Source organism: Equus przewalskii, chromosome 28 (genome assembly GCF_037783145.1).
Source record: "Equus przewalskii isolate Varuska chromosome 28, EquPr2, whole genome shotgun sequence".
Lineage (NCBI taxonomy): Eukaryota > Metazoa > Chordata > Mammalia > Perissodactyla > Equidae > Equus > Equus przewalskii.
The window spans coordinates 23,402,894-23,425,960 of NC_091858.1; the positions used below are offsets into that span (position 1 = coordinate 23,402,894).

Consider the following 23,067-nt stretch of genomic DNA (forward strand, 5'->3'; position numbering starts at 1 on the left):
ATGCGTTCAATGGCTGGGTATAAAACTTTGCACTGAAATCTTCAGTTGAGCAAGTGGCTACAGAGGGAGCTTCACTTTCCCAGGACTACCACCACCCAGAGTGCCTCCCTCACATTAGCGCCAGGAGCTCAGCAGGCATGGGTCTGTCCATGTTCCACTATGCTTTCAATAGTTCTTAACTTCAAGCTTCAAGGAATGTTATCAGGGCCTTTAACCAAAATTACAAAGCAGTGATCGTATATCAATTTATGTACTAACCTATCTGATCTTCTGTTTTTAAGACCATTCAGGAGTCTTAGAGTTATACATGTAGTCCTGTAGGCACAATCGGAGTTAACTGCAGCTGAAGTTAGTTTCAAGTAGCAATTTGAATTGTGTATAGATTCTCCATGTGGTGATTTTCCAAATAATTAATTCACTATAGCAATAAACTATTTGCTGAAATTCTGCAGGTATTATTTCATTAGTAAAATCCAGATTGGTTTAACACAATGAGAGAGTAAATCTATTTGCAGTATTTATTTTTTTAACCCATAATCAATATTATTCAAACCATTGAAAGAGGATTCAGGGCAACTTTCTTAAGTTTAGTAACATAATACATGAAGATTTTTAATAAGAAGAATTCCCCTGCTTTTAACACTAGTTATAACACATTATAACAATAGTTTCTCAAAGATCAACCAAACTTGATTTCGGCAAGGAAGCAAAAATATTCTCAAATGATTCGTCAAAGGTACATAAGGGCTCTGAGGTATTTGGGTGGCCAGTGCCTCACGCTTATTTGAATGTCCAGTGCTCTTCAGGTAGAAGATCCTCAGGATACGGTTGCTTATGATGTGAGAGTGGTTTCTGTAGCAGCTTAGAGAAGTTCTTAATCAACAAGCACAATCATTGTAACGAAATGTCTATTGACTTTAGGACAGACGTGGTATGACCACAAAGGAATGAAATTAGATTTATTAGATTTATTCTAGGTCATTTGAAAATATATATTGTCCATCTATGTTTCAGGCCCGTGTAATAGAAGTTTATTTTGTTTTAAAAACAGTGGAAGAGCCAGCCCTGATGGCCTAGTGATTAAAGTTTGGAGCTCTCCCCACTTTGGCAGCCCAGGTTCACTTCTCGGTCACACCCATCTGTCAGCTGCCATGCTGTGGTGGCAGCTCGTGTAGAAGGACTTACAACTAGGATATACAACCATGCACTGGGGCTTTGGGGAGGGGAAAAAAGAGTAGAAAAAGTTCACAAATTATGGTTGTTTATCTATGTGCATATGTGTGTTTGTGTGTATTCAGCTCTAAGGTCATTTTAACTAAATGCTCTTGCTAATTAATGTTTGGTCTCATTCGCATGCATTATATAATCTCCTGAATCCTCAGGCTTGTCTTGTGCATAGATATGCATGCTTCATAGTGGTGAGCTCAACCTGTGTGAACTAAGCTCATTCAATTCAATTAGAATATGTATCTCTTGAATATCTACCATGTTATTAGCATCAGGTGGCATGTTCTAAAAAGATATATATAAGAAGCATGTATATGACCATCCCCAACAAGAAGCTTGAAATAATTTTGGGGATATAAAATACTCATATCTAAGGCAATTAAAACAATAAATTATTAAGAAACAAAACAGAGGCCCATAAAGTGCTAAATGAGATTGGAGTAGGGAGAAGTCAATGGTTTAACATATCTTTCTGATACTCTGCCTGGCATTTGATTCTCTTAGGATAGATTGCTTCATGATATATAAATCCAAACAATAGTGTTCCTTATGTTCGTCACCTTGCCCTGGAAATATTTATTCACTAGAGGATATCCCTGACTAAGTCTGAGAACCAATCCCTCTACTATGTCAGAGAATATTCATTTCAAATCCTGCATGCAGTGCAGCGTGACTGTGTTTTGACAACTAAAGTCATGATTATAAGAGGAAATTTGCCCTCCGTGTTTATTTTATAGTGACTCCTACTGATACCTTTCGGCATCTCTGTTGGCAGAGTGGCACGGGCACTAGTCAGCTGCTTTCATCCTTCCTAGTTGCCTCCTATGTCCTCTGACATGTAAGAGAGTGATTTTCAGAAATAAAGGAAGATAGAGAAGACACTGAAAAAATGTACCCTCTCTCTCTAGACATCAGTTTCCAAAGTAAATAGAAACTTGACAGCTGATGACTGTCATCTGAATGGAAGTCTTTTATTGTCATCTAAAGCAATGGTGTTTACAGGACTCTGTGGTTTAACGGGATGTCTTTGCGTTTTTCTCAGAGCCAGATAACAGTGAATGGAAACTCTGGAGGGGCAGTGAGTCCCATGAGTTACTATCAAAGGCCATTTTCCCCGTCAGCTTACTCTCTACCAGGCTCACTCAATTCAAGCATGATCATGCAGCATGGCCGGTCACTGGGTAAGTCCTTTGACAGTCATGATTTTCATGACCATTTTGATATAGCAAGTACAAACCACATGAAAAAATATAAAACATCAAATTAATTTTTCAAAAAGGAGGGCAGAAGCATTCAACACTCCACTATTCAATGACCCTATCTTAGGGGAGGAATTAGAGATGGCATAGACTCAACATTGGAGAAAATAACACCCAGCTATTCCAAGACGATGACTTCATTTATATCTGAGTCTGGAAAAGGCTATTAGAGCTTTGGGGTGGTGGTGTAGAGAGAAAAGGTGGATAGTTGGGGAGAGGAGAGGGCACACCGCCAGGAGAACATTCATGTAGAGTGTTTCCATGGATAGCAAATACCATCCATGTTCGAGGCAGCCTATTCTTCTGTGGAAGAGCTTTCATTGTAGGAAATTCTTTTGGTATATATAAAGAAGAACTGGCTAATGGTTAGAACAGTCTAACAAAGGGACAGGATGCCTCATAGAGTAGTAAACTACTATTCTAACTGAAGCCAGAGACCATCAGTGAGGGATGTGGGTTCCTCTAAATGATGAATCCCGAATTTTATAGAGAGTTCTTAAATCTTCGGGAATTAAGAATTAGATGAAAGATATAGCTCTCCTCCAGAAAAAAAAGGAAGATTTGAACATTCATAAAAATTTGTAAGCATACAATTTCATGGGGTTCATGAACTCTTTGAAGCCTCTTGGGAAAGAAGCTGTGCTATATAATGATAGAAACATTTTTATGTGGCAAAATATATTGGATGGTTTAGAAAATAATGTAACAAATATTTCTTGGTTTTCAAAAAATGCAAAAAAAAAAAAAAATAACCCAAATCATTAAAAAAAACAGACCAAATTGAACCATCATCTGAATTCAAGCTTAAAAAGTTTCCATGATGTGGAGCAACTGGTAGACTTCCAGGGCCACAGGAAGCAGGGAGGAAAGCAGAGGACAAGGTAACCACAGCACAGCTCTCAGAAAGTAGGAGAGGACCAATCCTCTGGCTGCCACCGACCAACAACAGAGAGGAAGAAACTAGAATGCATGGCTTGAATTCTTATTTCCTCTTGGGCAGCAGACAACACTCCCTCTTCCCCAACTCTGTTTGTGTATCAAAAGAACATGATGCTATTAGTTTACCCAGGAATATTTTATGTCAACATCCAGGACATGCATTGTAGAACTCAACTTCTATAGTCAACAAGACCTCGGTAAGACTTCCATGTAGCCATGAGACTCATTACTGGAAAGTCTAAATATACCTGTGCCTTCTCTAATGCTCCTCCTGGGATCAGCTGTGAATTTTATAATGATGTCCTTTTAGAGTCTAAGAAAGTAGAAAGTCCTTATGCCAAAATGTTGTCCTTTAAACAGTCAGTCTATAGTGTAGTATTAGAATGGGAGTCTGTTATAGCTAGATTTTTTTATGGAGCTATGCATTATCATACATCTATAGTCAAACTCTACAATTATTCTAGCCATAACATTTTCCCACATTATTATTATTATCAAAGTCTGACTGTCTCCATTGCCTGTCTTCATGAACACAATTTTGTCCCTCCTCCCAACAAACAAAATATATAAATACTTGAATGTAGAAGAGGTTTTATATTAGAACATATCAATGATAGATTTTACATATAAACTCTACTGCACAGAAAGAAATTCTCTATATAAACATTGAACAAATTCTAACTGGCCAGTGCTGAGCTGGGTCCTGAGAAGAACATACCAATCTATCCCGCCCTAGAGGAAATTTATATTTAGTTGAGGACAAAAGACTGCAAAAATGAGAGTGGATCTTATAAGATAATAATAAAAGGCTAACATATTATATAAGCTATAAGTTCATAGAATCTTATGAACCATCAATGAAGACAGAGTTAAATATTTTTTTCTTAGTCTCAGACTTTGCACATACTAGGAGCTCAAAAGATAACTGTTGCCTGATAGGAATACTAGCAACATGGTTGCACACTCAAATCCTTTTTGGAGTTAAATGGAAAATCAGAGTCAAATATCACCTTGTGTCTAAATTCGGAGTTTCCTGGAAAAGATACTACTTTAACATACAATGGCACATAAAGTAGTTTTATTCCTAGCCTTATTCATTCTTCATCAGAAATGGATTGAAAATGCTTTGCTTTTGCAAACTAAACCCAAAATAGTCATAATAATAAATTTTATAATGGATTTTAGTTTACACAGGTCTTATCCCTACTTATCTTTATAGTGATGAGTAAATTTTTTTAAAAATCTTACTTATGAAGTTTTATATAAATTTGCTACAAAAAACACAGTCATATCTTTTGATAGATACGTATCTATATACATAGATACGTAATCAATGCTACGCTGAAACATCAGGACTTTTAGATATCCACATAAAAAGAAACCTATCTGAGTGACAGATCTGATAAACCATGGCAAAGAATCATTCTTGGTCACCAAAATTTTGAAATTTATGGTAAACAAAACAGGAAGTCATATTATCAATTGTACCAGATAAATGGTGGTGATGTTGATTTTCGTAAATATCTGTGAACTAAGAGTCAGTGGAACATATAGTATGTATATGTCTTCTCTGTTTCTTATGAAAGCATCCTAAAAGTTCATAAAGATGGCATAAGATAGAAACATGAAGAATCTCATCTAATTTATATGCTTAGGGCAAATTTCATACTCAAGGGGCAGGAAGTCATGGGTTTTGGTATTTTAAAAGCAAAGATATTATGGCCATCATGGTGACTTAAACAAAAATTAATACTAATAATTTAAAATCATTTATTTACCTATAAGCCTTCACATCTAAGTACATGTTTGGATGTGAAGATGTCTCGCTGTGATTTTTGTTTTCACTTATATTTATGAAATCACTGTTGTAGACTCAACAGTCACATCTTTTGTCCTAAGAGTACATTTCAGTACTTTTAAATAATGCTAGTCAGCAGTTTCACAAAAGTAATATTAATTATGGCCTGAGGGAAATTACTAAACTTGTTTCAGCTTCTGCCCCTCATCTGTAAAACAGATCACCCCCCTCCAAGATTACTAGAAGGGTGAGATGAGATAATGTATGTGAAGTGCTTTCTTACAGTGGCTGCCACACCATCACACAGTCTTTAAACAGATGTCATTCTTCCCCTCGTCTGTCTTCATAAAATGATGAGTATCTTGTTATTAAAGGTCTGTTCAATATATACCTACATATTAACAATGAGTGGCTCAAATTTAAGGTAAATGAGTTAAAAGTGGTAATGAGTGAAATACAAGTTGACAATAAAAATACAAGAAGCACCATTAATTTGTGATTCTTCCTGCATCAAATATATTTCACCAAATTTTCTGCACAGATTCCACGGAGACATACTCCCAGCACGCACAATCTCTGGACGGCACAGTGGGCAGCTCCATACCGCTGTACAGATCCTCAGAGGAAGAGAAGAGGGTGACGGTCATCAAAGCCCCACATTACCCGGGGATCGGGCCCGTGGATGAGTCTGGAATCCCTACGGCAATTAGAACGGTAGGAAATGCCAGCATGTGCGTCGCTCTGGGGCTGTGCACAGACTCCACAAAGGATGGATTGTCGGTGGCTTTGTGCATTCCTATGGTCTTATATAATGAGGATTGCCTTGTGTGCCATCTGAGTTCTCATGAATATTATGCTGTGTGCGGCAGAGAAAGGGAACTGTCGGTGGGAGATAATTACACAAGCTGTTTTTCCATTTCAATTAAAAATCATGAAAATTATGATTTTGTTAAACAATAAAAGTATGTTTCGTTTTGTTTTACCTTTTACCGAGGAGTGTTAAGGTAATAGAGAGAAAAGAGAAGGAACAAGAAAACGTGAATTCTTCAGCTGCATTGAATTCCCACGTGCATTGCAAATAAACCAGTGATGTGTTTCTTGAAATGGATGTGTGTTAACACCAGGAGATTGGGAGCTGTGAATTGGGAGTTGGGAGGTGCGATGATTGGAGGGAAGGGAATTAATGTCTTGGGAAGGAAAAACTGAAGAAAATACACATTTTAGTGTCCCTCTTCAGCTGTGCCTGCTGAGAGCTCTCCCAGGGCTAATAAGTGAAAGTGTTTGGATTTTTTTTTTTTAGTCTTTAAACTCTGCCAGAGCATTGCTTACTGTGTCAGGGCAGCCCCTTCTGGCAAAGCTCAGCAGCAGCAGAGGCAGCACTGAGAGCTTGGGCCGGCAGCTGCCTGCTGACCCAGTCCGCTTGAAGAGGAGGTTTGTGCTAGCCGGCGAGGAGGAGGACTGGGGGAACCAGGATGAGAGCAGCAAGGCCTTTGCAGGTGAAATGGGGAGACAGGGTAAGAACGGAGCTCAGGCTGCAACAGAGCTCCCTGTGTCTGCAGCACCCACATAACTGGCTGGGGCGTTGCCAAGGGCTGTTTCCCTTAAATGCAAACCTGGGGGGCCAAAAACAATAATAGTGGATAGAGGAAAAGAATGGAAAGAGCAGAAAAAAAGCAGGTATGATTGGAGACACTCAAAAGGAACTAAAGATAAAATGTGGGGGGTTTCTTCTCTCCTTGAATTTGCGTTCATCATATGGGAATCCTGTGTTCTATATACAGAGAGAAGAGTTGAAAATTGATTATTCCAAGCATCCGAATTACAATTGGGAGCCAAGGAGTAAATTTGTATAGCAGTCTCTGGGATTTTAGACTCATTAGATTCTGGAACGTTGAATGTGACTAATTATAAAGTCCAAAAGTTCTATTCTGGAACTGATGATTGTCATATTTAAGTGACAGAAAAAGTTCAGGGATTGTGACTAACGTTGTTAATCTTATAGAGACTCTATGTTTCTGGTGATGGTGTTTTGTCATTTGTTCCTCTTTTAAGATTTCTGACTCAAAATGGTTAAACTTGAATTTCTTCCTAATAATGTAGAGATAAGTGTCAGACAGGTATGGTGTCAATGTTTTTATTTAATTGACCTTTGAGGCATGGTATATACATAAATTAGGAAATCCCGGATTCTTGGTAGTTATGGATTCTGTCTGAAAGAATTTTATCTGAGACCTCTGCATGTGTCGTAAGTCAATAAATGATTTGTGTGTTTTAAGTCAATAAATGATATGTAACAATGGGTATGCAAAGCTGCACCATTTTTTTTATCCATAAGACATAATTTTCTTAAGTAGCAAGGCTTCTCTTCTTAGTTTTCAAAAGGAAAAAACTGAGCTGTTGTAGATGGTTAGTGCAAATCAAGAAATATTAAAATGTTTATGTTGTTTGTTTATCTTCTGCCCACTCAAAAGCATGTTTAGGTATTCATAAGCAAACATATAGACTAAACCTTCAATGCTCGTTTCCCTTCTATAAAATAGAAAATCAAATATAAGCAACCCAGAAACTCCTTATAAGGAACCATAATTTTTATGTACAGTTGTGCTCTTATTTAGACTCTTTAACTTTACAAAGAAGGTACCGGTCTGTGAAGACTCTTGGTCCTGTTTCCTCTTTTTCTGGCTTGGAGAGCACATCCCCAAGTATAGCTGTGTTTATAAATGTTGAGTCAGGCCGTCTCTGAGCCACGGCAGCCAAGAATCTGCAAAGGTTGTTTTTCCCTCTGGTCCCTGTAGAAAGTAATGACAATCAGGCTCTAATTGCTCTGCCTGGGCTTTCTGCTGGGTGTATGCACCAAACGGTACTGTCTCCATGTATCGTGTTATTATCTCACTTCACACACCAAGCATATACCAAAGAAACAAAATTTTGTAAAGTAACCTCGAAACTCTAGAAAGCCAAGAGTCAACAAATGTACCTTTGAGCTATTCAAACGAAGGGAAGCGGCTCCCAGCCTGTTCCCCTCATGTGACTGGGACGTCTGTTAGCCTTTTACTGCCATTCTTAACAATAACAACAAGAATCGCTAGGGTTCAGGTCCCAGGAGATTGTCTAATTAAGGCCAGCTAGTTAAGTGAAATACAAGATTCTTTTCTTCTAGTTCAGATATAACACCGTTTAAGCAATTTCAAAGCTGGAAAGGGGCAAAAACAGATTAACGGTATAGTATTGTGTAGAAAATACGTGTCTTTTCCCTTTTGGGGAATGTCTGCATGATCAATCGATGTAGAGTTCCGATGTTTTGTAAACTATAAGGATATAAAAATTCAGGTGTATTCAGCCAAGGTTCTAGACAACAACTGGATCCTGAATTACTCATAGTTACTGTCCATGCAAAATAATTTTGAAGGACACATGCAAGAATAACCCTCCTCAAATTTGAGTAGACATCTATTTACCTCATCTCAATAGTAGCCACAACAATCTCCATGATGGTATTTATAAAAGGAGCTTTAAATGCTTCGAATACTTTTTTTAGGAAGGGACATAAGGTTTTAGTATTTCCTTTTACCAGTTTCATATTCCTCTTTGCCAACCCACTGGGCATTTCCTGGCATCTCTGTGCTCACCATATAAAGCTAGCAGATGAGAGAACTGAGATCCTGTTTGATATGTGCCCTCCAGCAAGTGAAGAAAACAATCCTGTCTGTCAAGATTCATTGCCATATATAGTGACGTAACTTATTTCTTAGGCTTCCTTGTTGCCATTGGTTGCGTCCAGGTATGGCTGGGAATCCTTTTTGCACAAAGTTCTATCTTATTTTTTGTTGCTGAGTACTGTAAAGGAAATAAAGTTTAATGAAAGAGAAATCTATCTTTTACGAAAATAAGTGTTGCTTCAAGATACGTGTTAAGCTACTTCGTTTAAACCAGCTAATAATAGCTAGACTCTTGCTTCATCACTGCACCCCTCCCACCGGCTCCCACCATTTGAATATAAGGTCAATCAACAATCCCCTCAATTTTTCCATGGTAGAGAGCCTTGAATGAACGAAGAGGTGATTCACAAAATGTCAAGTAGCCCTTAATGTTAATCGTTATTTGTGGAGATTACCAGAATCAGATATTCTCAGAGAGCAAAATAAATTTAGATATAGCACAAAACGTTCAATTTCCAGATGAAAAATGCAATGACCACATTTCTGAGGGAAAAATCTTGCTATAGAATCTAAACCAGGGACCTGCCCAGTGGTGTAGTGGTTAAGTTCACATGCTGCACTTCGGTGGCCCAGGGTTGGCGGGTTTGGATCCAGGGCATGGAGCTAAACACTGCTCATCAAGCCACGCTTTGGCAGTGTCCCACATATAAAGTAGAGGAAGCTTGGCACAGATGTTAGCTCAGGGCCAATCTTCCTTACCAAAAGCAAAAAAAGACAAAAATCAAAACCAAAACCCAGTCTAACAAGTACAAGAATATTTTTGTGGCTGTTCTAACAATATTTTATATCAAGAGTACTGTCTTGGAAAATCTAGTATATTAGTGACTGTACACAGAATGATTGAGCTTCTTGCCCCAGTCGCTCTGGAAAGGTTGAGAGAAAGATCTTGCCAAGCAAAATCTTTAATTTTGAATATAAAGGTGTATGTTTACTTTCACAGATACATAACAGGGTAGTGTTCCATCCAGTAACCTGGATTCATCCATTATTCTATTTTATAAATGTCTGAAGTTCCCTACTGTTTTTATTTATTGAGCATTTCTTATATTCTAGGAATTGTTCTATGCCTTTTCATATACATTATCTCATTCAATTTCCATAACAATCCTGTGGCGAAGATACAGTTATTTCATTCTAGAGAGAGAACACTCAGGCTCTAAAAGCTTACCTCAGTTGCCCAAATTCATGTTGCTAGGAAGTAAGAAACAGTTATTAAAGTAACCAAGATTTGAACCTAGGTTGATCTGACATTAATTTCGTCTTTCCACTGCAGCCCACTGACTTCATCTTGTCAAAAGCCTGGGTGCATAAGGAGTTTTTGCTGTCAAGGCACTTACTATTTAGCAAGGCAAATGTTACCATCATGTTACATGTTAAATGTAATCATCATGTTGAAAACAACTTGAAACATCTACATTTTTAGATTGACTCCAGGACCCCAGATTGTTTACTACATTCAATATTTTAGTAACTTAGATTAGCAAGTATCAAATTTTTATTTCTCTAGTTCTAAGCTGATGATCAGAAGATAGTTTGAGTCAAAAATACTCTCTAGCTCATTCTAAAAATAATGTCTTGAACAGAACTCTCACTGAAAGACTTTTAAGGATAATGATAATTGTCATCAAAAGAAGTGAAGCAAGCTATTACAACATTATAACTTTTATTAAGTTATTTTTACATAAATTTGTGCAAATATCAGCTATCTAGTTCTGAGCACAGCTATGATCTAGAAAAAATAAAACCATAGCATGGGATGTTCCAGTGCAGCCTAAATTCAAACAAGGCTAACATATTTACAAACTGCATGCATAATTGGATACATTACTGGTATTGTCATCATGAAATAGATTTTTTTTATCACAGAACAGAAATCTGATATTAAAAAAGACAAAACATAGAAAGAAAAGTATCGAGGGACAATGTTTCTTTGGAACAAGTTTTGTAACTATTGGATGTTCCCTTTTATAGACTGTTGACCGACCGAAGGACTGGTACAAGACAATGTTTAAGCAGATTCACATGGTGCACAAGCCAGGTATGTATGTTGTTTCGTTTTCTTCAAAGTCCTTGTGGGTTTAAAGATGTGTATGTATACACAGTTTTGGTTCACACAGAAGGTGAAGACCTTAGCAAACTTCGTGGCCCTCCCTCTTTCTTTTCAACATTCCTCCTTGTTCTCCTTTCATCACCCCCCAAATCATGGACACCTGTGCCCCTGCGTCAGCCATAAGCTGCCAAGAAGCATCTTACAAAGTGACACTTGCAGGGGTCCCACGTGTTCTGGTCTATCCCTTTGCCCTTCCCTTTCCACAATATAAACCGATGTGGCTTATTGTGTACTTAAACAGACTCATTAGTCCTCTGTCCACACAAGTCCGCTCCTTTTCAAGAGAGGGAGCAGAAGTAGGTTTCACTGAGTTGACAAGAAATCGTTAAAGCACTAACTTCAGGAAATTCATGATCCAGAAGAGATGGCTGCCTGGGGAAGTGAGGAAAAGGGCCTGACCTTTTCTGCTCTGAAGAGGGCAGCAGAGCAAACATGTTCCAGACAAGAGAGATCAATCTGCAGAGGACCAGCAAAAGAATGATACTTGAAAATTTAAAAATGGTATTATGAACTAGGCAAAACGCATTGGTTTTCTAACAAATTTCTGTTGTTTCTCTGAAGTTCTGCTGTCTTGTTTTGATATGGTGACCAAATCTTTATTACCATAATATTTATGTTTCATTTTCTAGATGATGACACAGACATGTATAATACTCCTTATACATATAATGCAGGTAGGATGGGTTTACTTGCTTGCGATGACTATGTTATGCTCTGCAATGCTTGCAGGAACTTCATAGTCACTTTTTTTACCCCTCTGAGTGCACGTTTTCAGTTCATACAATTAAGAGGATGCTTTTTTCTTTTCCCAGAGCATGCATAACAAAAGGATCGATCTTTTCTCGTGGAAATGAGAACTAACACTGTTTTATCTCATTCATTCCCACTATTAGCTTATTCTCAGCTTCAGGAATGTTTAAGCAAAGTGTGAGGGACAGCAAGAAAGAGCATATTGGGGAGGGGAGTATAAAAGGAGATAAAGATCTCCTTTTAGCAACAGAGAGAGTGATTACAATTGCGTAAGATCTTTCCGATAGACTTTACGAAAAACAAGTCAAGCAAAGTATTTCGTGACCTTGTCCATGCTTTTGCTTCAAAATGCAACCATTCATTGAAGGATTTTTAAAAATCTCACTTTGCTGGGCCACTTTTCTGACTCAGAGTTGCCAATGGTCATAATGGAACAACTTCCATTCTGGGCATTTCCACTTGTATTTGAGAGCGTTGGTATCTTGGGAAGTGGTTGCAGGCTGGGCTGAGGGACCCCTAAAAAATGTTTCCCATCATTGCTTTTTCCTAAATGCCACATCAAGGCATAGACTCAAGCTCAGGCTGCTCGCCTCCCCTGCAGCAGCTGCAACTTCACGCCGGGAGTCCCTTGCCAGCCCGGCCTCAGAACTGTGTGAGGTTCTCCTCTCCTTGAGGCCTGAAGGCCAGCACTCAGGCCCTTTAACTTAGGAATTCTGCTCCTAGTCTCCAAAGACAAATAGAGGAAAAAATGAGCAAACCAAGCTTAGCGAGCTGCAAAGCCTCTGGTTTTCCGTCCTCGCTCTTCCAGATGGTAGCGGGAGGCCCTCTAAGATGTTCCCCTCAACTTTTATTCTTGGTCACAGGTACTCCAAACTCACCTCCTGCGTTTAGCTTATTAAAAATCAACTGAGTACATTTTAAAGATCTTATTGGCTTTATTCAACCACTCATAGATCGGGCAGCATCCCGCCTAGCAGACAGAAAGGAGCTCCAAGGAGCTGTACAAAATGAAAGACTTTCATAGGCAGAAAGAAGCAGGAACAAGGAAGTTATACTAGGCAAAAAAGCAGGCAGGTTATTGCAACATTACTTTCCTTAGGGGCTGGCAGGGTCGTCAAGCAGATGACATAACCAGTGCTGATCAGGTGACTCCTGATTGACTGGTTTAAGATTCCATTTCTGGAAGAGCCGAAACTGTAATTAAGTTAAGTCTCAGTTTGGTGACGCGGGGTTTGTTTGCAACAAGCTCTGAGGTTGAAGTCTGGCTGTAGAATTGAGGCAAAGCGATGAGTGCAGACATTGTCTCTTCATTTGTCATGGCAATTTACATGGACCTCCAGGAGAAGCACAAGGGAAAACAGACTTAGCTCAAAAGATTAAGGATGCGGGAAATTCAGAATTTTTATAATGATTTTTAATATTGAAGTTTTGTATCCATTAGTAATTAGTAAATTGAACAGTAGTTACATATAATCTTGCAGAGCCCTTAAGAGAGTTTTACTGTTTAATCTGTAGACAAGGTGAATGTAACTAGTCTTCTCTTTCTACTAACGCTACATCCTGCTCTTCCATGTCTTGCACTTTTTGACTCCTTTTTCTGTGCCATCTCTGCTGCCGTCTTCCCTCTCCTCACCCAAACTAATCCTTCAGGGCTAACTCTAGTGCCATCAGTTCCATAATATCTTCTCTGACCAATCCCCCATCTTCTAAAATCCTTTAATTCCTAATATATATTTTCTTCACTTGGCCTTTATCATATATTACCAATTATTTTCAGTCATAATTCTAATTGTCTCATTTCCAAAGATGCACTATAAGCTTATCGCACAGGATATACAAAATTTGCTCAATATTCTGTTTGACTGCAATTAACATGTCAATTATCATACGTAAATCAGAGCTTTTAAAGTAATAGAAGATATTTGGAAACGGTTCTGTTAAATATTTTTAATCTTCCTCTGAAAATTTAACTATGTTATTAGTTTATATTATACAGGAGAAAATTTGCTGAGTACCTGTAAGTTTCTTCCTAGTACCAGTCTCAATTATTACTAATTCCAAAATAATTGACAAAGATTTACTGTAATCAGTGCTTGCATATAGAATACATTAATAATGAATTAATATATTAATAATGCTTAATAAATTAATAATATTAATAAATCAATAAGAAATATACCATCCAATGCATGCATTATGAATATTCTTATTGATAACAGTTTTGGTTAAATCATTGGATATTTTGTGGGGTACGTATAATTTAATGCACTTTTAAAATGTTATTTGCTTCTGTTTTGTTTTGTGGTGTTGTGTTTCATGACAGGCCTGTACAACTCACCCTACAGCGCTCAGTCACATCCTGCTGCAAAGACCCAGACCTACAGACCCCTCTCCAAAAGCCACTCTGACAATGGCACCGATGTCTTTAAGGATGCCTCCTCTCCTGTCCCTCCCCCACACGTTCCTCCTCCAGTCCCACCATTTCGATCAAGGGATCGATCTTCAACAGAAAAGTAAGGCATTTTCCCCAAAAGTGGCCTATATTTAGCTTAGGATAAAAATAAGGCCACGTGACATTCAGTAGAAGAATCGGTGCTTACCTTACCGTGATTAAATAGGCCACTAGTCTTAGATGGATAATCGTATTAGTGAATACATGTACCATTTGAGCTCTTTTATTGAGATTGTAGCAAATGCTTTCACAATCCTCGTTCATAATATCATAGTAACCTAAGTTAGACTTGAAGTAACACGGGCCCTATCTCTACTTTTTGATCAATAAATGCATATAAGAAGACAAATATGTAGAAATAATTGACATGTGCTCTCTTTGGAATAGCAGGTCAGAGACTATGCAGTTGATTTTCAGTTTCCTCAGATTTGAAATGTTAGGTCTATTAATAATTTTAAATTTCCCCTCTGATACACAAAAGTATCTTTTTTGAGAGCAGGGAAGATTATTCATAAATCATAAATAAGGCATTAGTTAATAAGTGTCTGTCTGTGACTCATTTCCACCAGCTTTTCGAGATGACAGTAATTTTCATTCCCCCACTGAAATATTTTTGCAGAAACTAAGCACACAAAAATAAAAATTTACAACACACTTTTAATATGGCATTTTTTATTAGGACTATGACTAATAATCCTACTTATAGGTAACCTCTATTTGAGGGCTCGCTATGAGCCAAGCAGGAGACTAAGCACTTTTCATGTATTATATCATTTAATTCTGAGAACAGCCCAATGAGGTATGTTCTATTTTTTTTTTTTTTCTGGTGAGAAATATTGTCCCTGAGCTAACATCTGTGCCAGTCTTCCTCTATTTTGTATGTAGGATGCCAACACAGCATGGCTTGATGATCGGTGCCATGTCTGCGCCTAGGACCCAAACCCGCAAACCCCAGGCTGCCAAAGCGGAGCACATGAACTTAACCACCATGCCACTGGGCCAGCCCCAGATATGTTCTATTTTAAACCCATTTTAGAGAGAAAGAAACTGTGGTTTAGAAAATAGAAGTAACTTTCTCAGCTCATCCAGCTACTACGTCCAAGCCAAGGTTCAAACTGAGCTCTGACTAAAGCTGTAGCTCGTGCTATGCTGGCAATTAATAAATAAGGATATAAGAATTATTCAGTATTAATACTGATTATGAAGCTCCATCTATCATATTCATCCCAGAAATATTATATTCAACACCCCACTGTACCTTTAAGAGTAATTGATGACTATATAGGGTCTAAGATAGACACGTGTCATGTGTGAAGAGATTCTCATTTTAATACCAATCTCCTCAGGATGAATTATATGTTTATAAGTGTTATGTCTTGAATTTGAGAAATAATTGTCTAGACACAAACTGGTATCTCTGCCATAAAAAGAGAACCAAAATTAACTCAGATTTAAATGTATTATTTGTCCTATGTGTTTAGCAAAAATAAATCTCTCGTTAAGAAATAAGATAATCCCTTAAAATTTTCTAGATAGCTGTCATATCCATTGTCTCGTGTGGTGCTCAGAATACCCCTGCTGAGTATTACTCACAATTTACTAGAAAGTCAGGATTTGCCGCTAATTCTCCTGTGTCTTGGAGCACTTGTAGTTCCAACATGCCAGGGAGTCAGAATTTCATCCCATTCCGTGGAGTCAGAATTGCCCTCATCTGTAGTCAGAAGCTCCTTCTTTCCTCAAAAATGGTCCACCCAAAGAAAGCCTTCTTCAGCCCCAGCCACATACAAAAGCTGTACTTTCTAAGTCCCCCTTTGACTGCCTCTTGAAGGATATTAGTTCAGGAAAAAGAGCTGATTCCAAGATCTCCTATAAAATGGGATAGATGGCTGGCTCTGGTTTTTCAAGAATGACACCAAAGGTGGATCTACCATCCACACAGCTTGCTCCTGTGGATGGCACCCCCAGTGGTGCTTTTGAGCTTTTCACAGACAAGCTATGTTGCCACTTGCAAAACAAACAAGATCAAACATGGCATGTGCATTACTCCTTGTCACTTTGGATCAAGGATGCCAGGTCCCAGAGTGGTGGGATAAACTCACATGGCTTAATGGAGCATAACTGCCACTTACTCTAAACACAAACATACACAGCTGCCATTTGTGACCCAAGGGTTCACCAGCAGATCACTGGCAGCACATCTACAATCCCCTTAGGAGAGTTTTTGAGCCAACAGGAATATAGTCATTGTAAGAAAAAAATAGAGGAAAATATAATTTGAAATTAAAACAATGACTTTCTCTAAATCATTTATGCAGAACAAAACATAAGTGTACAATTTGTTGCAGATTAATTTTTGATCCTCAGAGACTTTTTAAAAAAATCTATCCTGAAATCAACTTTGAAACAGACAACGAGTGGTTTTGTATAACTGCTTTAAGCATAGAGAATTACTTTAATATGTCATCTCTTGTTTATTTCTAGGCACGACTGGGATCCTCCAGACAGAAAAGTGGACACAAGAAAATTTCGTTCTGAGCCAAGGAGTATTTTTGAATATGAACCTGGGAAGTCATCGATTCTGCAGCACGAAAGACCAGTAAGCATGTGTCACTAAACAGAACGCCCATTCTCCAGACTCCCTGGGTCCCCAAATAAATCTGAATTTCATAGCATTTAGCAATTTTTTTTATCACAAAGGTAATTTTATTTATTTGGCATTATTTAGAAATTATGTTTATTTTGTCTCATGATCTGTGCATCTTGTCTCAGAATGGAAGATGGACTGTCTACTATTGTCTCTACCAACCAAATATAGGACTCATTTGCAAGTAACTATAGCTGTGCCCAACCATGGCCCTGACTTTCATTAAGAAAAAAAAGAACAACACTCATAAATGCAACATTGAATTGCTAGTCTGCATTGCTCATGGGAAAAATCGTTCATTAATCTCTCCGATACAAATGGACCCAGGCAGTTTTATCCTTTGGTTTCCATATTGGTTGCTTAATATTTCTTTTGGGGAAATTTTCCAAATGCCTTTTTTACAACGAGTTGTTTTAATGGATTCTTATTAAATCTCTCTCAGGTTACCAAGCCTCAAGCTTCCAGATTGATTGTCAGTCTAATGGATCAAGATTATATTTAATTTTGCAGTGTTTTTTCCAATTATTCCTTATAATTTATATGCAAGCAAAAGGATATATAAACTTGAAAATAGCCGCTTGCCTCCTCAAAGTGCAGCTGGACAAATAGGTTCTTCCATGGCCCTCTGTTTTTGGTTCTCCGGTTCCCCGGTCCTTCCTGAATCCTTTGCTTTCCCTCCCAGATCAGTATTCTCAGGATCCCTTTAAAACTCTATCATTTGTCTGTGTCACTAGCAAAACCTACTTCTAGAGAAACAATTGATGTAATTTGCAATTCACTCTCATCCTTCTCTTTAAAGGATTTTACGTGTCAGCGAACAGGAAAAAGAGTTTTCTTTATTAGCTCCCTTAAGAGTATCTAAGAAATCACATTATTACATATAATGCAAGGCCAGCCCTGAAATTTGGTTGGAAGCCCTGGCCTCACCACACCCAACATGAGTGTCCTTCATTTAGCTGTTGAAACCCTATATTTATGGTTATGTTCTTGAGAAATGTTTTAAAAACTTATAATCACATAATTCATACATGATATTTATCTAAGCCTTCTTCAAAAAACTCATCTTTTACTGTAACAGGACTTCACCAGAAAAAATGAAGGAAAAAAAGAAGGAATATCACTGATTTGCAGGCTCCAATGCAACCTTATCACTCATTTACTAGGTTATATGATTGAATATCACGATACTTTAAAATGTCTTGGGTGAGAGTTGAACGAACCATGATGTCGCCATTGCATGCAACCGAAAATAGCCAAATAATTTTGCAAAATAATGAGTCTCAGATTTAAATGTAAATGACAAAATTTTAATGAGCATTCTAACAATTTAGGAGGCTCTGAGGATGACAAACGTCGTATTTGTCCTGGAAGGCTTTTAGCTGAGGTGTCAGGAAACAGGATTGATTTTCGAAGCTTTGCCATCAGGATGTTTTTATTATTTACTCATGCAACAAAATTTATTGAGCACCAACTATGTGCCAGAATTGTGTTAGGTGCTAGGGATGCAGTGGTGAAGCAGACAGCATCTCTACCTCGAGGAATTTCAAGTCTGTCATTTGATGGATATGCAGAGATAGGCCTGCATTTGTGTGCAGTGGACAACCTCCTAGGTGGTTAGGATGGAGGCACACCTGAAGAATACTCCCTTTGCCCCCTCAAGAGCTCATTCCTGGGCCCTGTCCTTGTGGCTGAAATTCCCACTTTACTCATGTCTGGGTTAAAGCTTTGAAGCCTCCTAGTCTAAAAATAGTAATGATAACATTAATGACAGTTGTAGATCTTTATCAAGCACTTACTATGTGCCAGGCCCTGTAATTAGTAATTTATGCCTATCTTATGTAAGGATCCCAGCAACCCTGTGAAGTGGATAAATGGCATTCCCATTTTACAGCTAGAGAAACTGAGGCACATATTAGGTAACCTTGCCCAGGTTCACATAGCTGATGGGTGCTGGAGCCCAGGCAGACTCAGCCTGGTGCATTTAATCACCACTAACTGCCACACCACTGGGACTAGCCAAGTAGGAAAGACTTTTAGGTAGTAGTCATTATCACCTTAATTAGTGGATTTATGTTGCAATATAAATTAATTTGCTAATTCATAATAAATTAATATACTTGATTTACTTGCCAAAAACCTGAGCCCTGAATAGTTAAGACACAAGACCAGTATACTTAACTAATTCTAAGAACTGGAAGATCTGGAGCGTGGGTATTGCTGGAGATTGGGGTATGGATGGGTGTCTGCAGCCGCAGGAAAAGCGAAGTAGACGGAACCTAGAAACTTGGAAAGAAATGAGAATGGATATCTTAGGGAGAAATAGAAAGGTCCAAAACTTTTGTCCTTCCTAAACAATTCTGCTGAGGGCCAACCTTATGCAAAAGGACTTGACCTTTATACTTTAGGACTAGGCTATTATCTTTTTTTTTTCTCCATCAACCCTGAATTCATTCTGAAAGCCTCTCTAAATCAGAAAAAACAAGGGCCAAGTGTGGGGTGGTCTTGCAGAGACTGGCCATATGTTGACATACTTTACAATAGATTCTGGAGTGTCTTGAACACACAAGATGTAGAGGATGAAGAGCAGGTTTGCTAAATGAGGGTGACGTCATAACAAATGGACAACACACAAGGATTACAACGTTTTATGAATGCTCTCCCCTGTCTTTTTACCCCAAGATGGTTTGTGAGCATTTCGTTGCTCTTTTCATATTTAATTTTTGTAAATTATGCACAACAGCTGGGTAATTCTCTGTTGCTCTTTTGAATTCCCAGTTGACTCCATCATCCGCCCAGTTTTCCCAAGTGTCGTCTTGATTTTCCTCTCCCCCAGCAATCTCAAACTCCCGCCCTCTAAGAGAAATGCCCCTGCCACTCCTCTTTTCTGGCCCACAATTGCCCATTGCCTGGATTACAATGACAGCCACCTGATTATTTTCCCTAATTCTCCGATCTGGTCTCCACACCACAGCCAGGGCAATCTTTATAAAATCTTTATAAAACCTCCTGCTCAAAATTTTCTCCTGGATCTCAAGTATCCCTTAGAGCAGAATCCAAATTCCTTAATATAATTTACAAAAACCCTTGTGGTTCAGCCCCCACTGAGTTCTCCAGCCTCCTGTCTCTTCCCGTCCTTCCTGCCTCACTCACTGTGTTCCAGCTATACCGAGAGCTTTCAATTCCTTTCTTACTGGACCTTTTGACACAGCCTGTTCCCTCTGCCAGAAAAGCTCTCCACCACCTCTCTCGTCACATGGAAAACCCCACATCATCCTCATCCTCGTCTCACTTCCCCCAGGCAGCGTGCCTGACTCCTGGACACGGGGTGCAAAGCTCCCCGTGTGGTGAACCCGTAGTATGCCACATCTCGCCCTCACCACACTGAATTGTAATGGCCTGTGTGCTTGTCTGTGTCCCTCACTAGACTTTAAGCTCCTTGAAGGCAGGGACCATGTCTGGTGCACCAGTTGTATCCCCAGCACCTAGCACAATGCCTGGCACATGGTAGGTGTTCAGTGAATGCTCATTGAAATAATAAATGCCTGAATGAATATAGGTTTTACCCTTGCAGGTAGTGGGTAAATTTGGTGAAACTGAATCCCCGTTCTGTTCCTTGTCCATGAAGACTACACATTTCCAGTGACAAAAGGCACAGTGGTTCTCCATCAAAGCACACACGAGGGATTTGACACACTGCTGTTAGTAACCGTGGTTCACCAGCTCCAAGGTTCCATGGGAGACAAGGCGGATAGAGGAGGCAGTACTGTTTGAAAACAAGTCCTCCCCCAGTGTCTGGGCCAAAAGGGTCTCCTTCTCCCTTAGGAATCAATGGAATCTGCATTTATGTTCTTTAACAGGAAAGTAAAAGTGAATGCAGTTTTTTGAAGTGCATAGATATTTGTTTGACTATAAATTTGGAAATGTTGATTAAATGTCCCTAACGTTTGATCTATAAAAGTACTTTGCAATCATCAGGAATTTATCTTTAACTGACTTGAACCACAGTTTATTCCATGAGACAATCATACAAACTCTCTGCTGGGATTATATTAGTAAAAACTTGACATCCCATCTGGATTGGATATGTTTACAGATGAGCCAAATTAAAATAAATTTAAATAAAGCATTCATTTAGGATCTCTCTATGCTTGATAAAATGGAAAATAATAGGATTTGCCTTTCTCTACAATAACTAAATGAGCACATAATGATAAAAGCAGAAAGAAATAATCATTGAAAACACCATGCAGAGTTGAAATGCAATTTAAATCCTCAGCAAACTTAAGCTCCTTTATCAATGAAGATTATCACTCAAAGCTTAAGCTATAAAAGTTTTGGGGAGCCAGCCCTATGGCGGAGTGGTTAAAGTTCTGCGCACTCTGCTTCAGCAGCCCGGGTTTGTAGGTTTGGATCCCAGGCACAGACCTACTCCACTCATCAGCCATGCTGTGGAGGCATCCCACATACCAAAATAGAGGAGGATTAGCACCGATGTTAGCTCAGGGCTAATCTTCAAGCAAAAAGAAGAGGAGGATTGGCAACAGATATTAGCTCAGAGTGAATCTTCCTCACCAAAAAAATAAATAAATAAGCAAAAAATAAAAATGTTAGGAGTTTCATCTGATGGTTTAGGTGGTTAGCCCATACAGAACTGCTCCAACTGACAATGTGTATAGCATTTGTTGCGGAACCACAATAAATATAAAACATGGTAGCCAATGCCATTCAAGCTTAAAAAATCAAATGAGCATAAATTTTAAAGAACTAAATTATGTTGACACTTCTTTGTGTTTGGAAGAACATACAGAAATTACATGCCTGCAATGAATACTGAGAACAGTAGAATTGTTATAACCTGGAAAGCAACTAAATACTTTTAAACTGTAGAAAATAAGAACTTTAAAAATTGTTCACCCCTGGTTGCCTTTAAATAAGAATCGTGTGTGATTTATAGTTTTAGATTTTCTTAAGCGGCTCCTCTTGCACTGATGACATGTTAGTTTTAAGAACACGTTTTCTAAATTTTTCAAAATGAGAAGAGACCAAAAGAGATGAGAAAGATCCACAGCAGTCTTTCTGCTCTTTTGTTGCCTTTTAGAAGCAAATAGAGCAAAGCATGGTCATGCTTCCTGATGAGTTTGTGAGTGTCAGTATTCATGTCAAACACCTCAGAGGAACTGTCAGGTTACACATTGGATAGTGTTGGTTTAGTGAGATTATGAGTGTATATATATATATATATATATGTCTGTTGGCTGACCATCTGTATGTGTACCACTGACTGTGTGAGGCCTCTGTATATCTTAGCAGAGGATCTAGATTGCTGCATCAGACATATCATTGTTGCATGACTAAAGGGACTCAATAGGAACCCCAGCAAAGAGAAAATTCTAGTTCTGCCGCTTACTGTTTCTTTACCATAAAGGGTCTGCTCCAGCCTGTGCCTTTCATTAAGTTCCAAAGTTATAGATAATTACCAATTGTCATTGTTTGGGGCATTTTCTCAGCTAATTTCTGTTGGCGTGGATTCTAGAGAGTTGCCCACTGAGACTATAAATTGAATTTTTAATCTGCAAAATCATAATTCATGGAAAATTGCCACGCTCAGGATGGCTCAGGGTGATAGATATTCTGCTCCCTTATTCATACTTTTTCATTGAAATCGATTTCTATAAATCAGGATTATATATTTATAAATATATATATATTTATTTGTATATTTTCTTAAGGTGGAATTCAAAGTGAAGTTGCAACCACTGGTAAATATACTTATTTGTTTAGTAAATTTGCTGCCCTCTAGTGTTCAAATTCTTTTAAACAAATCTGTTTCCTCTAAGAGAAGTTTCTATTTCCCCTTAGCGAAACAAAGTACTACATTTGAAAGCAGAGATTATAAAATCAAGAAGTAATAATATTATTAAGTAAGTAACATTAGAAATAACATTTGAAAGAGCCAAAGATTAGTTTTCCTGTGGAAGAAGTACTAGGCCCCTATAGACAGAACGAAATTTACACAGAAATCTATGCAGAAATTTACACAGAATCTCTCTCGTGTCAATTACCCTAAAAATCAGCTCCTTTGGAACTGTTCCATGAAATAGTTATATGCTGCAGCTATTATCTGAATGATAATTGGAGAAAACGAATGTTTTAGTAATACCATAGTCTC

The 23,067-nt window shown here is 38.3% G+C and overlaps 1 protein-coding gene across 50 annotated transcripts in view; it reads left to right on the forward strand.

The window, feature by feature from the left end:
* The window catches only part of SORBS2 (sorbin and SH3 domain containing 2), a 332,515-nt gene that overhangs the window by 257,131 nt on the left and 52,317 nt on the right, over positions 1-23,067 (forward strand). For 47 of the 50 annotated variants that reach the window (XM_070599028.1, XM_070599033.1, XM_070598998.1 and 44 more), the window contains 6 exons: positions 2,270-2,408; positions 5,765-5,937; positions 10,914-10,980; positions 11,682-11,726; positions 14,126-14,315; positions 16,736-16,850. In XM_070599028.1, coding sequence (XP_070455129.1) covers positions 2,270-2,408; positions 5,765-5,937; positions 10,914-10,980; positions 11,682-11,726; positions 14,126-14,315; positions 16,736-16,850 — 729 coding nt within the window. Of the gene's footprint in view, positions 1-2,269; positions 2,409-5,764; positions 5,938-6,346; positions 6,738-10,913; positions 10,981-11,681; positions 11,727-14,125; positions 14,316-16,735; positions 16,851-23,067 lie in introns of those variants that run through there. The other 3 variants (XM_008536203.2, XM_070599009.1, XM_070599008.1) reach the window with 3 other exon arrangements.